Source organism: Lagenorhynchus albirostris, chromosome 11 (genome assembly GCF_949774975.1).
Source record: "Lagenorhynchus albirostris chromosome 11, mLagAlb1.1, whole genome shotgun sequence".
Lineage (NCBI taxonomy): Eukaryota > Metazoa > Chordata > Mammalia > Artiodactyla > Delphinidae > Lagenorhynchus > Lagenorhynchus albirostris.
The window spans coordinates 101,396,200-101,412,417 of record NC_083105.1 but is presented as its reverse complement, the minus strand read 5'-3'; the positions used below and the strand labels follow the sequence as shown (position 1 = coordinate 101,412,417).

The 16,218-nt window shown below is 41.0% G+C and overlaps 1 protein-coding gene across 8 annotated transcripts in view; it reads left to right on the top strand.

The window, feature by feature from the left end:
- Positions 1-6,922: 6,922 nt before the first annotated feature.
- KDM5A (lysine demethylase 5A) overlaps positions 6,923-16,218 on the top strand; it is a 79,991-nt gene continuing 70,695 nt past the window's right edge. For all 8 annotated transcript variants that reach the window (XM_060164365.1, XM_060164359.1, XM_060164363.1 and 5 more), the window contains exons 1-3: positions 6,923-7,486; positions 9,982-10,059; positions 11,170-11,292. In XM_060164365.1, coding sequence (XP_060020348.1) covers positions 7,322-7,486; positions 9,982-10,059; positions 11,170-11,292 — 366 coding nt within the window. In that variant the 5' untranslated portion in view covers positions 6,923-7,321. The remainder of the gene's footprint in view (positions 7,487-9,981; positions 10,060-11,169; positions 11,293-16,218) is intronic.

The following is a 16,218-nucleotide window of genomic DNA, read 5'->3' as shown; positions in this document are numbered from 1 at the left end:
GATGTTTGTTCAGCTGCAAGCATTGCAGTAAAGGGTCCCAGGTCCCAGGTCCCAGCCTGTCTCAATACTCCTGCTCATAACTTCTGGTGACTCCCCACAGAGTAGAGAATGAAATCCAGATAATAATAGGGCACTCAAACACTGCCACAGTCTGACCACACTTTCTCCATTATAATAATTAACTAGTTATTTCTTGAATGTAGCATGTGCTTTCCAGCTTTGGCTCACACTCTTCTATCTGGATTGACCCTTTCCATGAATCTTCATAAATTTCTACCAAGGCCAATGCAAATACCATCTCCTTAATTGGATGTTATTCCTCCCCTTTGATATTCATGTAGCAAGTTGTCATTATATATATTTTTTTTGTTTGTTTGTTTTGTTGTTTTGTTTTTGCGGTACGCAGGCCTCTCACTGTTGTGGCCTCTCCCGTTGCGGAGCACAGGCTCCGGACGCGCAGGCTCACTGGCCATGGCGGGCCCAGCCGCTCCGTGGCACGTGGGATCTTCCCGGACTGGGGCACGAACCCGCGTCTGCTGCATCGGCAGGCGGACTCTCAACCACTGTGCCACCAGGGAAGCCCCATTATATATTTTATAGCACAGCTTCTATTCGGATGTCATCAATCTTGAGTCCTTCTCTGACCGCCCTATCCCCCGCTTAACACCCTCCACACCCTCCCTTCTCTACTTTTTAAAAGACCTCATCACTGCCTAGAATAGTATATATTTGCGAGTGCTCATGATTTTGTCTCTCCTCACCGCTAGAATCTAAGTTCTGTGAGGACACATACTTTGTCTCCTTGTTGTTGCTCATTGCCCACATATCCAGCACATAGAAGATTGCCTGGCACCACGCTAAATTCATCGATAATGATGTTCCTCACCTTACAGCAGTCCTTTATTTGCTCAGTGGAAAAGCATAGGTGATTAGGAATCCATTCAAGGTCATACAAATTAAATCATAGTGAAGTAACTAATACTTATATCTTGGGTAAAGCATAAGCTGTGGACACTTTGAGGGAAGGTAGCCATAGATTAAATATGAGTGTTTAAATATGAATGATTTGAAAGTAGTTGTTGATGCCTTAATTAAGGGAGGACAATAAAAAGTGATAATTTGCAAGTAGTTTCTGTCGACTTCAGTTAAGGTACAAATATTTTCATTGATTGTCTTGAAGAAGAGATAAAATAAAACTATCAATTACATATGAAGAATATGTCAAGGTTTAAATTTTTTTCAAAAATTGTGGAATTTTAAGGCAATGTTGAAGCCAATAATAAGTTCAGTTAGTACAGCATAGTATTCCAGGAGAAGAAAGAGAAGACAAATATAGAGGAGCTTTGGTTAAGAAAATACATTTAGCCTTTCTCACCTTCTGAAGATGGCCCACACTCTGTCTGTGGAGTGTGTTTCTCTCTAAATGAATCCACTTCTTACCTATCCCTTTGTCTCTCACTGAATTCCTTCTGCGATGAGACATCAAGAACCTGAGCTTCATTAAGTCCTGAAACCAGGTGTGTGATCTCAGTTGTAAGACTGTGGGCTTTGGCTGTGTTCGAGTCCCAGCTGCGTGGGTTCAAGTACCAATCTGAGATGCATGGTTTCAGCTGACAACCACGAAGGGCCAGTAATAAGATAAGACAATGTTGAAGGTTAAGTCTTGGTCTTAAAGAGGCCCATGGGATGCCGCAAGTCAGACATACTGGGGAAGACGTTCTGCCAATGTCTGCTCATTTTTGACTGGCGGGTCAACTCCTATACTTACGCACTTCGAACAGCAGGTCCAAGACAGAGGACATTTTAACTGACCCACCCTATAGGGCCATGGATCCCGGATGAAAGTGGATCCCTCCTCCCCCGAGGCACAGGCCCTTTGGCTATGCATTTCATAGTCTAGTCTGACCCAGACATCAGGTGCAATTAAAAAAAAAAAATAAAAAAAAAATAAAATACATTTATATCAGAGTTGTTGTTGTTGTTTTGGCCATGCCACATGGCATGTGGGATCTTAGTTTCCCAACCAGGGATCGAACCCATGCCCCCTGCAGTGGAAGTGCAGAGTCTTAAGCGCTCAACTGCCACGGAAGTCCCCAGAGTTTTTAACATAGTGATCTTTCATTTAAACATTAAGATACAGAAAAGGAAGTTATAAAGGAAGGGATTAATTCAGTATTGCACAGCAGCAGTTCATAAGAATTTGGAGATTGCTTGTAAGTGTCAGGCCTACATCATATTTAATGGCTCTGGTAGGAACGTGATCTGAAGATTTTTTTAAGGCAATATTTCAAGTGATGATTACAGTTGATCCTTGAAAAGCACAGGTTTGAACTGCATGGGTCCATTTATACATGGATTTTTTTTCAATAGTAGATACTACAGAACTCCATGACCTCAGATTGGTTGAATCCATGGATGTGGAATTGTGGATAAGGAGAAACTGCAGATACTGAGGCACCATGGACACAGTGGACTGGAAATCATAGTGGATTTTTGATTGCATGGAGGGTTGGTGCCCTTAATCCCTGTGTTGTTCGAGGGTCAACTTATTTCCTTATAAACATCATGATAGGGACTTCCCTGGCGGTCCAGGGGTTAAGACTCCACGCTCCCAATGCAGGAGGTCTGGGTTCGATCCCTGGTCAGGGAACTAGATCCTGCATGCTGCAGCTAAAGATCCCGCATGCCACAATGAAGATCTCGCATGGGACAACGAAGATCGAAGATCCCGTGTGCGGCAGCGAGGACCCAGAGCAGCCAAATAAAAACAAACAAACAAAAAACATCATGATAAAGGAAAAAGGGATATTTTAAGCCATAGCTTTTCAACCTGTATAGTTCATAAAAATTGAATTTCTCCCTCCTATTCCAATTTGTCCCCTATGAAGTACTTGGAGTCTGTCTTCCCAAACCCCACTTAAAAATGTGTGTTAAGTATATAGTATATGTATTCCTATTAATTGACTCTGTTATCTTTTACTTTCTCTACTTTGTAGTACAAATAACAATTTTTGTCTCTTTTCTAAATACTAAGTCTGGTTTTGCTAGGTCCATATACATGCCTTCCCCAGACTCCATTCTGACACACGTTAAGAAGCACTGGAGTAAGTGATCAAACATAGCATTGGGTGGGAACCAAATGTTAAGAGAAATGTTGATTGAATTGAACATAATTGAATTCAATCACAGACCACCAGATACAAAATGAACTGTCATTATTTTGGCCTAAATGAATTTAAGGGTTTGTTAATTATACTTGATTCCTTGTAATGTTAAAGTATGTCAGAGAACCCATTTTATTGTATTTTAGAAGAACCTAGTGACATATACAGTGTAAAAACGTAAATGTTTAAATATTTAAGAATCAAAGATCTGTTGTTGAGACTGTTGCTCTAATAGGTTATTTACTTTTCTTTCCTCTATTTTTAAAAAAGTTATTTATTTATTTATTGGCTGCGTTGAGTCTTCGTTGCGGTGTGCGGGCTTCTCATTGTGGTGGCTTCTCCTGTTGCAGAGCACAGGCTCTAGGCATGCGGGCTTCAGTAGTTGTAGCTTGTGGGCTCTAGAGCGCAGGCTCAGTAGTTGTGGCGCATAGGCTTAGCTGCTCCACGACATGTGGGATCTTCCAGGACCGGGGCACGAACCCGTGTCCCCTGCATCGGCAGGTGGACTCTCAACCACTGCGCCACCAGGGAAGTCCCTCTTTCCTCTTTTTAAAGCAGGTCTTTTCCAGTCCTTTCTCCTTTATTATGTTAATTCAAATTATAGGATAAACCAGCAGTTCTCAAAGTGTGGTCTATAGACTCCTATTTGTCCCCAGACCCCTTTGGTCCCTGAGATACTTTCTGAAGGTCTTGCAGTCAAAAGTATTTTCATACTAATACTAAGATGCTATTTTCCTTTTTCACCAATGATATTTGCCCCAATGGTGCAAAGGCAATGGTGGGTGAAATTGCTGGTCCTGTAGCACACACACATCACAGTGGCACCAACACACTGTAGAAGTGGTCTTCATCACATGCACTCACGGTTTAAAAAAAGCCAGTTTTACTTAAGAATACCAGATGAAGCAGTAAAAATATTCATTTTAATAAACCTTGACTCTTTAATATATATCTTTTTTAATAGTCTGTGATGAAATGGGAAGTACACATGGTGTACTTCTGCACCAAGTGGGAGTGTCTGCTCAAGGGAAAACACAAGCTAAACGAGCCATTTTTTCCATGGAACACCAGAAGGCCTAATAGACAAACTATAGTTATTCAGATCTAGGTTTCTGACAGACATTTTCTTGAAGATGAACAATGTGAGCCCATCTCTTCAGTGGAAACAATGGATGGTATTTGTTGATAATGAATATTTGAGCTTTTCAAGTAAAAATTGTAATTTTGGAAAACTTGTTTCTGTCAGTATGAGTTTGACAGCTTCCTAATTTTTTGATAAGGTCAATGGTAATATTTTTGTGATTTAAAAAATAATATATGATACGCATCAACATTTGGAAGATCTGTATAACTCAGTGAACCAACATTTTTGAAATGATCAATGCATGATGTTACAAAATGACTGGGTAAAAAGTCCATTCAAGGACAAATGTTGACTACCATTTTAATACAACAGAGTACAAAAAGTTCATTGATAAAATTTTAGATTCCACATTGCTAGCCTCAAAGAAATTACGATGATTTCAAAAGGCTAAAATTTTAAAAAATACTTGTCCCTTTTCCATTCACATCTGTGTGGTGTTGGATTTTCTTCATATATTTTAACCCAAACAACATATCACAACAGATTGAGGGCAGAAATAGATATGAGAATCTAGCTGGATGCCACTAAGCTAAATATTTTTTTAAAAATTTCAAAAACTGTAAACCAATGCCACCCTTGTTACTAAATTTCTTTTGGAAAATATTGTTATTACTCATCAAATATATTTATGTTAACAGTGTGATGTGTTAACTCAGAGGGTGTTTTTTTGGATGAGATTAACATCTAATCAATGAACTTTTAAGTATAGCAGATTGCCCTCCATAATGTGGGTGGGCCTCATCCAATCAGTTGAAGGCTTGACTATAACGAAAAGCCAGCCTCCTCAAGCAAGATGGAATTCTCCTGCAAACTGCCTTCAAACTTCATCTGATAAAGAATGAGTAGGTGGGCTTCCCTGGTGGCGCAGTGGTTGAGGGTCTGCCTGCCAATGCAGGGGATGGGGATTCGAGCCCTGGTCCGGGAGGATCCCACATGGAGCGGAGCGGCTGGGCCCGTGCGCCACAACAACTGAGCCCGCGTGCCGCACCTGCTGAGGCCCGTGCGCCTGGAGCCTGTGCTCCGCAGCAGGATAGGCCACCGCAGTGAGAGGCCCGTGCGCCGCAACGGGGAGAAGCCCCTGCCCGCTGCAAGTGGATAGAGTCTGCGCACGGCGACGAAGACTCAACGCAGCCTTTAAAAAAAAAGAAAAAAAAAAAAAAAAAAGAATGAGTAGGAATTTAGCCAGAAAAGGGATATAGGAAACTGTGGGGGTGGGGAAACATTATCTGTGAAGGCTCAGAGGTGAGAAAGCATGGTGCATTGAAGTCACCACAAAAGTTTCTGTGTACTGCATGGAGAAGCATAAGAGAGGAAGCTTGGGGGTAAGACAGCAAACAATAAAGGAGTTTGGAGTTGTCGAGTTTGTTTTTTTTTGTTTTGGTTTTTGGTTTGTTTTTGGCCCTGCCATGTGGCTTGCAGGGATCTTAGTTCCCCGACCAGGGATCAAACCCATGTCCCCTGCATTGGGAGCACGGAGTCTTAACCACTGGACCGCCAGGGAAGTCCCTGGAGTTGAGTTTGGAGATGAAAAGTGACGAGGTGAATTCTGGACTTTAGACCAAGCAACCTGATAAATGAGAGGAAAGAGATGTGACAGGGGGCAAGAACTGAGCTGTTATCACAGTCCAGGGGAGAGAGAATTTAAATTAGGATCGTGATAATTTGGATGGAGACATGGGTGGATTTAAGGTTTTTAGGTGATAGAGTCTCCAGAGTTGACACAGGGTTGTATGTGGATAGTGAGAGAGCAAGAGTTAAGGATTATTTCTGGATTTCTGGATCAGGCAACTGAATAGATGAATGAAGTCACCCGTGGAAACTGGAAACACTGAAAAAACAGTAGGGAACTATGAGTTCAAGACACATTGAGTTTACCAAAGTGTAGTTGTCCAGTAGGTAGCTAGATGTACTGGCTTGTAACTCAGGGGAGGAGTCCAAGCTGCAAGTACAGATTCGGTAGTCATTAGCCATAGCTGGCAATTTAGGTCCTGGGGGAAGCTTAAATTGAACAGGGAACATGAGATCAAGCCCTGGGAAGTAAGTCTTCCTTCCAATAGATAATACAAGAACTACCGTTTCACGGTTTCTTCTTTAGTACTTTCTGCCATTCTCAGCAACTTGGAGGAAGCGTCTATGCCCGCCGGCACAGAGATGTTCGACAAGCAGGGCCAGAACAGCTGCCGTAGCTGTTAACAGAAAACTGAGAAAGGCTCCAACGGTTGGAAAAACAAGGTCAACAGCCGTTGCTTCTCGGAGGACGAAATCAATTCCCGGATGGTGGCGGAGGCCGGCCCACGGGGAGATTCGGGAGGGTTGGCTGGACCCGAACTTGTTGCTATGGAGATGGGGCGGATTAAAGTGGCCGAACGAGATTATTCGAAAGGGACACCAAAGGTGAAAGGACTAAAAAAAGGGCGATGCCGGAAAAGGTAGTTATCTGGAAACAGACAGACACGGAGGTTGAAACAAGCAGCCCTGCGAGGTCCGGTCGCTTGTGTTCCGGTCCATTTGTACACAAAGAGGGATCGGGCTCCGCTCGCCGGAAGTAGAACCTCTGCCCCCGGCGCATTACGCATCCTCCGCGCCGGAAGAGCGCCCCGCTCGGTCTGGCCGCTTCCCTCACAGCCCAGTAGGAGGGGCGGCTGGGCCGCCGGGCTGTGCAGCCGGGAGTCGTCGGCAGCGCGGAACTTCGGCGCACGAGGAGCCAAGGAGCCACCTGCGTTGCCGGGAGAGGGAGGGGGAAGGAAGGTCGCATAGCGGGGCGACACGTCGCTGCGGAGGGATCCTGTTTCTGTTGGCGGAGGGATTTGGTCGCACGCCGACTTCCGGTGAGCCCCGATCCGAGAGGAAAAGCTCCGAAGGAAACAATAACAAACGCAGGAGGAAGCGGTTTTGGGGTTCGTGTGTTGAGCGGGTCTCGCCCGAGAAGATGAGCTTCGGCCCCTGTCAGGGGACGTGAGCGCAATCGCCGGGCCCCAGCCAGCGTTTCTCCCCGTGGGCCCCCGGTGCCACCATGGCGGCCGTGGGGCCGGGGGGCTACGCGGCGGAGTTCGTGCCGCCTCCGGAGTGCCCGGTCTTTGAGCCCAGCTGGGAGGAGTTCACAGACCCGCTCAGCTTCATCGGCCGCATCCGGCCCCTGGCGGAGAAAACCGGCATCTGCAAAATCCGACCGCCCAAGGTACTGGAGTCTGATCGGCTTAGCTCGACTTCCCGGTCCGCTGCCCTTTCGCGTTCGCTCGCACTGGCGTCTCGACACCTGGACTTTAAGTTTCTCCGTGTTTCCGCTTTGGTTTCTTTGGGGTCTTCGGTAGGCACGTCTGGACGCGAGAGTCGTGTCCCGGGGCCTATCCGCCAAGAGCTTGGGAACTGATACTTTCCTTCCCCTCTTGGGTTGTGGGCAAGGGTAACAAAGGCTTTCGGCCTTTCTTTGGCCGTAAGGTGACTGAAGTATCGTGACGTGACAGCCCTACCCTACCCTCGCGTATAATCCTCGTTACAGTGCGATAGGAAAAACTGCCGTTCCGTCGGCTCTTGCTTCCTCCTAGCCCTGCTGACGCTTGATTTATTAAGTATCTGCAGGCCTCATCTCAGGGCTAAGGTTTCTTAAATGGTAATCTGAGCTCTAGTTGTCCCTTGAGGTGGTATCCCCAAACAAGCACCCCAGACTGATTACCGCGGCAGTGAAAAAAAGTCCTCCCGGGGGAGGAGAGGGAAAAAGCAGCAATTATTTTAAACATTTAGAGGTTTAGAAAAAATTTGTCAATAATGGAGGTGGAAGAAAACGTTGAAATCTTAAAAACATAAGAATCGTAGTTATTGCACGTAACTGGGTTTGCCTCTAGGTTAGTTAGGATCCTGTCTTTACGGTGAGGAAAGGTGATACTATTTGTTTTGCGGGGATTAGTGCCCCAAGAGGTTGAGGGTTTGCTCAAGGTCAAAGGTTTTTTCTCTACCCGTTAGGTCCAGTGCTTTCCAAATGATGTTCCTGGTCCACCTGCACTAGGGTCGACCGGATGCTTGTGAAAATGCAGATCCCTAGGCCTCATTCCTAGACTGGAATCAGTTTCGGGATATGGAAGTTCTAGAAACTACTTTTCTAGCAAGTACTCTCCTGATTCTTAATGAACATTAAAGTTTGTGAACCATGTCTTAGTGTTCCTTAAAGGAATATCTTGCTTTATGTTTGGTCTACTAGTAATAAAATAAAATCCAGTCTTTTTACGCCTTGTTGCATTTTAAAAAGCTTCTCTCACCGCAAACTAGCACAGAAGTGTGCAAACTACCACAGTGAATAAAAAGAGCTTAGATGGAGGGGGGAGGAGGAGCAGTTAGTGTAGCATTTACAGATGTTTTCATTTAATATTCTTTGAAGCCTCAGTAAGTAAATAAGGTCATTTTACAGATGAGACAAGTCTGGATAAGTTAAATAACTTATCAGATGTGTGATCTTGGGCAATGGCAAAGTAGATTTTGAATCTAGATCAGTCTATTTGTTTCTAAAACTTAGGCAAGCTACTTCCCTTATGCTCATTGAATTTGATTACGATTATAGACTATCAGTTGCAAGCAAAGGATTAACAAATAATTGCTATGATGAGTGGTGGTATGTGTATTGGCATCCTTCCCAAAGTTCACTTAACTCTTTTATGAAAAATTTATTTTCACTTAATTCTTTTTCTATCAAGATTACCTGATATTGACAAGACCTTAAGCACTGAGGCTTTTCCTAAACCATATTTTCATTTATTCTGTTGCTTTAATGAATTAGAAATTCTATACAAGATTCCTTCTAGTTTAAAAATATACAAAAAAAAAAAATATATATATGTATAGCTTTTTGTTACTTACAAAAGGTTGAAATAATATACCTTCTTTGTGTCACAATATTATTATTGAAAATAAATGTTGTCTACAAGCAGAATTTAATTTCAATGTTGGTGGATTTCTTTAGTTTCCAAGGTAAGATAAAATTTTTTTTACTACTTTTCACATTTTTAAATAGATAACTATTTAGGCTAAATCAAACTATGGTCTCTGGAACTCTGCTTGAAATGTGCTGTCTCATTTCAGTATACCACATCTCCAATCTGGAAATTGTCCTTGTTCTGTGGGTTTGCTATTTTTAAAAAAATTTTAATATTGAAAAAAAAATTTGGGGGCCCAGAAGCTGGGCTTTGAACAAAACATTTATATAACATAGACTTTAAAGTGCTGTGTCACATTCCACATGAATGAAAAAACACATTGTCCAATTACATAAGTACTTTTAAAACATTACCTTTTGGTCTTTAATTTTACCTTTTTTTGTTTCTTTCAAATTCTATTTTCTTTTTATTTTGATAAACTTGGATGTTTACTAGATGCTGTATTGAGATGAGCTTATTGCATTCCACTTGAGTAATTGGGGAAAGCGTAATTGTCAGATATAAATAATGGGACTTTGAGATTTGAGGAGAAAATTGATAAAATAAGCTTAGTATTAGAATGTTAGAGATAAGTAATAATAAATTATTTTATCTAAAAAATATTATTCTTTCAGTCTCTAACTAAAGAAGACTTGTAAGTTGATCTGTTGTCAACATGATTTGGGGCAACTCACCCCTTAAATTAAGGGAATGAATAGTGCATTCCTTGCTTATTAACCAATATGGTGAAGAAATTTTTTCTATTTAGGATTGGCAGCCTCCATTTGCATGTGAAGTAAAAAGCTTCCGTTTTACTCCCAGAGTCCAGCGTCTGAATGAACTTGAGGTGAGTGTTGTTACATCACCGTTTCTGTCTCCTGATCTATTCTTTATATCAGGACTCCAGGTAGAGAACTTTAAGAAGCTCGTGTACCAGGGCTCAAAATTAATGTTAATTGGGACTGAATGGAAGGAAGTTTCCGATTAAAAAAAATTGTTTATAGTAATTACAGTTTCTTCTGCTTAACTGGGATTTTGGGACACTATCTCTAGCCATGTTTTTCATGGTGGAAATATCCAGTATTTAGCTTTAGAGAACTGGAATTCTTAAATTCTACTTTCTTCAGTGCTAATTATTCTAATAAATTTTTCTTTTGTTAATGTTGGAGGATTCTGTATCTTGTAGTTTTTGGAAAACAGTTTTAAAAATTCTTCTATTAAAAAAACCTAGTTTTCCAAGGTGTTTTTTGTATGTTTGTTTGGTTTTTTGCTCTCACAGAACTTTTCTAGGACTCTTAATCTGATTTATTAAGATCTCCCTTTAAACATTTTGAATGTCTCTTAAATTTCTAAGTTGAAATCTGTTTAGATAGTTGTTCTTCCTGTTTTTGAAATTTTCAGAAGATTCTTCAATGTGGTAAAAAACTTCCAGAGTACAAAAGAGAAATCTTAGACAGTTAGGGCTTAATGTGTCATGCTGAGTTTGTTTTTTTTCCTTGCTGCTCCTAAAACATTTATTTTTTGAGATTTTAATACCTTTTTTTTTTTCCTTTAGTCTCTTATAAGATACTTGATGGAGGATCTTAATATCAGTGAGGTGGAGAGTTGGTGTACTTGAAGTATGCATATTATCTCTAGATGAAATGACAGGTTTAGAATGCTTAGAAAAAATAATTCGATTTACTAAATTTTCTGATTAGCTTAAAGTTAACTTTTACAAAAAATTGCTTTGGTTGATAATATGAGAACTTTTCACATATATTAGAGTAACTTTTTTGTCTTAGTAAAGTTTAATAGAAGTATTTTGCTTCTTTTTTATTGACTTATAAGGTTGGACTAAGCAGTAATGAGAAGTCTGAATTTCTTTAAAGAAATGAGTACCTTTGTTAAGTAAAACTCATTTACTTTCACCAAAACTTAATTCCTATCTCTCATTTCTGTATTTTAATAATCTCAGGCAATGACCAGAGTGAGATTGGACTTCTTGGATCAACTAGCAAAATTTTGGGAGCTTCAGGGGTCTACCCTCAAGATCCCTGTGGTGGAGAGAAAAATTCTGGATCTCTATGCTTTAAGCAAGGTGAGGCTTGTACTTTGTTAAGAAATTGAACAGGGGCTAGTGAATTTATGAAATTAGGAATTTCAGATATACTTGATGGAAAACATCGCTTCCTATGTAGGATTTGTTTGACAATGAAATGCAAGCATGAGTAAATGGAAATGATAGATTTCCAAGTTATTTTTAAAATCTATTTTATAGTTTGTTATGAGATTAATATTTAATAGCTACTCAGATTAGTAGGTTCTGTTTACACAGTATGCAAAAGAAATGACAGAGGCATCCTAATATTATTTTGTATGAAATGAACAATGTCCTATATTGAGCTTGTCAGCTTTTTTTCTGCTTCTTAATTGAAAATTTGGTATATTAAAGAGATTAATGTCACTCAGCATTCTCATGTGTGGTACATACCAGTTGTATTAATACCTGTAAGTAGTGTTAGTGGTTAACTGAGGGCAGCATTATCCAGTAGGATGAATATTAACTTTGTAATGTTACGTTCCCTAATGTGAAAAAAACTAACTGACCTGCAACAGGGTTTGTAACGATGACCTTGACAACATATTTTGTTAATACAATAAGAAAAATCTATGACTGCTCTGACTTGTGAATGAAGATAGCTTGATTATCTGAGGAATTTTGCAGAACAATTTATTTTTTATGTATTTTTTTATGTACGTATTTATTTATTTATGGCTGCGTTGGGTCTTTGTTGCTGCGCGTGGGCTTTCTCTAGTTGCGGCGAGCGGGGGCTACTCTTCGTTGCGGTGCATGGGCTCCTCATTGCGGTGGCTTCTCTTGTTGCGGAGCATGGGCTCTAGGCGCGTGGGCTTCAGTAGTTGTACCTGGTGGGCTCAGTAGTTGTGGCTTGTGGGCTCTAGAGCACAGGCTTCAGTAGTTGTGGTGCGCAGGCTCAGTAGTTGTGGTGCACGGGCTCTAGAGCGTAGGCTCAGTAGTTGTGGCACACAGCCTTAGTTGCTCCGTGGCATGTGGGATCTTCCTGGACCAGGGCTCGAACCCGTGTACCTTGCATTGACAGGCAGATTCTTAACCACTGTGCTACCAGGGATGTCCCAAAACAACTTATTTTTGTGGCCTTTCATATGCTATGATTGATAGGCTGTTTTGAAGTAAAAATTTATTCTCACTTTAGGAAGCTTCCACTTTCAAGGAATAAAAACGCTAGAATAATTATATTTAAATTATTTTTTATGATACATTTAAAAATTAATGTCAGGTCAGAATTCTCTAGAATTTTTGTTTTATGTAGTACTAAGCATTTTGGAAAGTATAGTCTTACGCTAAAATAGCAGTGCTAGGCTTATTTTATCAATAAGGTAATGATATCAGTGATTAGGGACTGTGAAAATCATCTCATGCAGTTGTATAAAAAAACTATGATACTGGGGCTTCCCTGGTGGCGCAGTGGTTGAGAGTCTGCCTGGCGATGCAGGGGACACGGGTTCGTGCCCCGGTCCGGGAGGATCCCACATGCCGCGGAGCCTGTGCGTCCGGAGCCTGTGCGTCCGGAGCCTGTGCTCCGCAATGGGAAGAGGTCACGGCGGTGAGAGGCCCGCGTACCGAAACAAACAAACAAACAAAAATACTATGATACGAACGGGCAAATTATAGTGAATTTGAGGGATAGGTTTTTGTCTTGTAGGAAACCATTAGGATAAAAAATTTGTTTTGAGAATTCTCTTTTTTGACATTTCTGTTAAGTGAAAACTTAACTACTAGCTTTTCTTTTTTTTGGCTGCATTGGGTCTTCATTGCTGCGCGCGGGCTTTTCTCTAATTGCTGCAAGCGGGGGCTACTCTTCATTGTTGTGCGTGGGCTCCTCATTGCGGTGGCTTCTCTTGTGGAGCACGGGCTCTAGGCGCGCAGGCTTCAGTAGTTGTGGCTCGCGGGCTTAGTTGCTACGCGGCATGTGGGATCTTCCCGGACCAGGGCTCCAACCCGTGTCCCCTGCATTGGCAGGTGGATTCTTTTTTTGCGGTACGCGGGCCGCTCACTGCTGTGGCCTCTCCCGCTGCGGAGCACAGGCTCCGGATGCGCAGGCTTAGCTGCCACGGCTCATGGGCCCAGCCGCTGCACAGCATGTGGAATCTTCCTGTACCGGGGCACGAACCCGTGTTCCCTGCATCGCCAGGCAGACTCTCAACCACTGCGCCACCAGGGAAGCCCTTAGACGTGATTTTGACACACTTTGATTTCCACTACTTTTTAGTGGGAAGCAGATTTTCAATCTCCTGAGTCATTAAATTATCAATGTGATTGTTTCCTGTTTTGATTAAGTCACTTTGTCTTTCTCCCTGGTTATTATTTTTGATAGTAAAAAGTGTTACTTGGAATGTCTGTAATTTAGTGGAATTCTGCATTAACAATTACTGTTTATAATCAGTGCAGCAAGGAACAATTATTTTAGCCATTTTTAAAAGAAATTTTTGTCAAAGTAATACATTAAAAAAAAATAAAGCTTAAAATAAAACCCAGCAATCTCCCTTCTTCATCTCTCCACTCTCTTTACTACTCCTTAGAGCTAATCACTTTCATTTCTTTTAGCTGTTTGATTTTGATCTCCATATTTCAAAAAAACATGCTCATTATGCTATTTCTTCATTTTTAAGTGTTAAATATCATATACGTACTGATTGCCTACTATTAGAGATTGGCAATGGGTATAAAAATTAAATTCTTATGTACTTCAGGTACCCTATTCCCTTATAGTGTAGTTAGGTCAATTTTTTATTAATCAGAAATTATTGCTGTGACTGTATAAATACAAATTTATTTGTACCTGTGCCTAATGGTGTGGTATGATTATGTCTCATGTTAATAGTGTGCTATAATTATGTTACCAGTTTTTATTTTCCTTGGACTTAAGAGTCCCGTTGCCTTTCTTCATTTTGTAAGTTTTCCTTGTGACTATTAAAACTTTATTTTCAGATTTTCCAGAAGTATAAATCTCTCAGTGTGCTCTCACCCATCAGAAAATCTGCCAGTTTCCTTTCCTTCTTGGATCCCTTCCTCTGGAGTTCTCTTTCCTGCTCCAGTCCAGACTAGTTTTTTTTTTTTTTTTTTAAGGTCAGCTCTCAGCTTAGAACTTCTTTCACTATTATCATTCTGGGAATTCCCTTTCTCTTTCTCCTTGTTTTAAGTCTTCCTATTACTTGGTTTATTTCTATTTTAGTAAAACATTTCTTCTGCTAGTTTGATGAGCAAGAAGAAAAATGGAATGTAAACTTTTTGCTTGTTTGAAAGTGTTCTGCTCTTAAACTTTATTGGTAGTTTGGTGGGTTTAGAGTCTAGACTGCAAATCATTTTACTTCAGAATTGTATTTTGAAAGCTTTACTTCATAGTCTTCTAGCTTCCAGTGTTGCTGTTGAGAAGAATGATGCTATATTAATTCTTGTGACTTTTTCTTGAAGACACAGGGTCTAATCTTTATTCCCAGTGTTTTGAGATTTCACAGTGGATATGCGGTGGTATGTGTTAATTTTCATTGAATATGTTGATTGCACTTGATGACCTTTTTAATCTGAACTCACCTCTTTGAGTTCTTGTAACTTTTCTTGTGTTAACTCTTTGACGGTTTGTTCCACTTACTTTTTCTTTCTTTTTGAACTCTTATTGGTTGGATGTGAGACTGTTAGACCGATCCTTTACTTTACTTACCTGTTTCTTTCTTAGGTTAAGAGTCCCTTCTTTTCAAACTCTCCTGAGAGTAAATAAATCTCCAGGCTTCTACTGTTGTTGGAGAGGGATGGTTGCCTGGCGTGCTAACCGGGGGAGGTCTGATTGCTTTTATACAGGTTTTCAGTCAACACTGTTCTTTTTAAATTTAATTTTAAAGGTACTGCTGCTTCCATTTCTTAAGCCTTTCCAGGTTCAATGTTGCGAAAGCTTCTTGTTAGCTTTCTTCTGTTGCAAGTGCTTGGGGCTTTTTCGACTGTTTTTTTGTTTTTGCTTGCTAGATGATCATTCCTACATCTGCTTTTCTCTTGGTCTTTTTGTCCTCTTGGGAGTATGCCTTTTTGTCCCTTCCTTTTTAGTGGAGCTTTGAGAGGGAGCTTTTAAGTAGAAGACTGCTGCTGTTTTTTGTCTGTTAAAATTGTCTCTTGCTAACTGGACTTAGTTTTTCATTGGACTGAAATTTTGGCCTTGAGTGGCATTACTCTTGTTAAGTTTTAATTAAGGGGCTGTCTTCATTGTGTTCAGTTTAAGTGCATGCCGTGTATTTCTTTATAGGGCATGGGTCATGTGATGTTTTTCTAATGACAGTGGTGTGATATAGTGCATGGCAAATGTTTGGAATAAATGGTTTATATTTTGAAATTATGCATGGTAATCCTTGACTCTCTCAGCTGAAGAAAAGCAAGTCTTAAGGTTTTGTGTGTTTTTATAGTATTAGGCCCGGTTAGATTGTTACAGAGTATCTAAACATGAAGCCAAAGTCATGGCTTTGATTTCTTTGTTAGTTTTGTCTTAGCCTTGGCCGTCCCCGATTATGGTGCTGTCATTGTCACAGCCGTGTGCCAGAAATGGTCAGAGCTGGGTGGGAAGCATGTATATCATTACTGACAGAAGCAGAGTATTATGGAATTGTGTTGGGAAACGCAGATTACTGAGAGGGCTCCTGTTTCCTCTCAGACTTTTACTGCTCCTCCCCAGTTGCTTCAGCCACGGTGGTTTCCTTATTGCTCCTCAACATGCTAGGCAGGCTCCTCATGGGGCCTTTACTCTGGCTGTTCCCTGCCCTGTATATCTGCTTGGGTAACTGCTTCACCTCCTTCAAGTCTTTGCTCAAGTTTCACCTTCATAATGAGGCCTTTTGTGACTCTTTGACGCTTCAATTTACCCTCATTCTCCTACTTGGGAGGCTTTTAAATTACTCTTTAAAATTTTTTTCACAGCATTTGTCACTTCAAAATTGACATGTT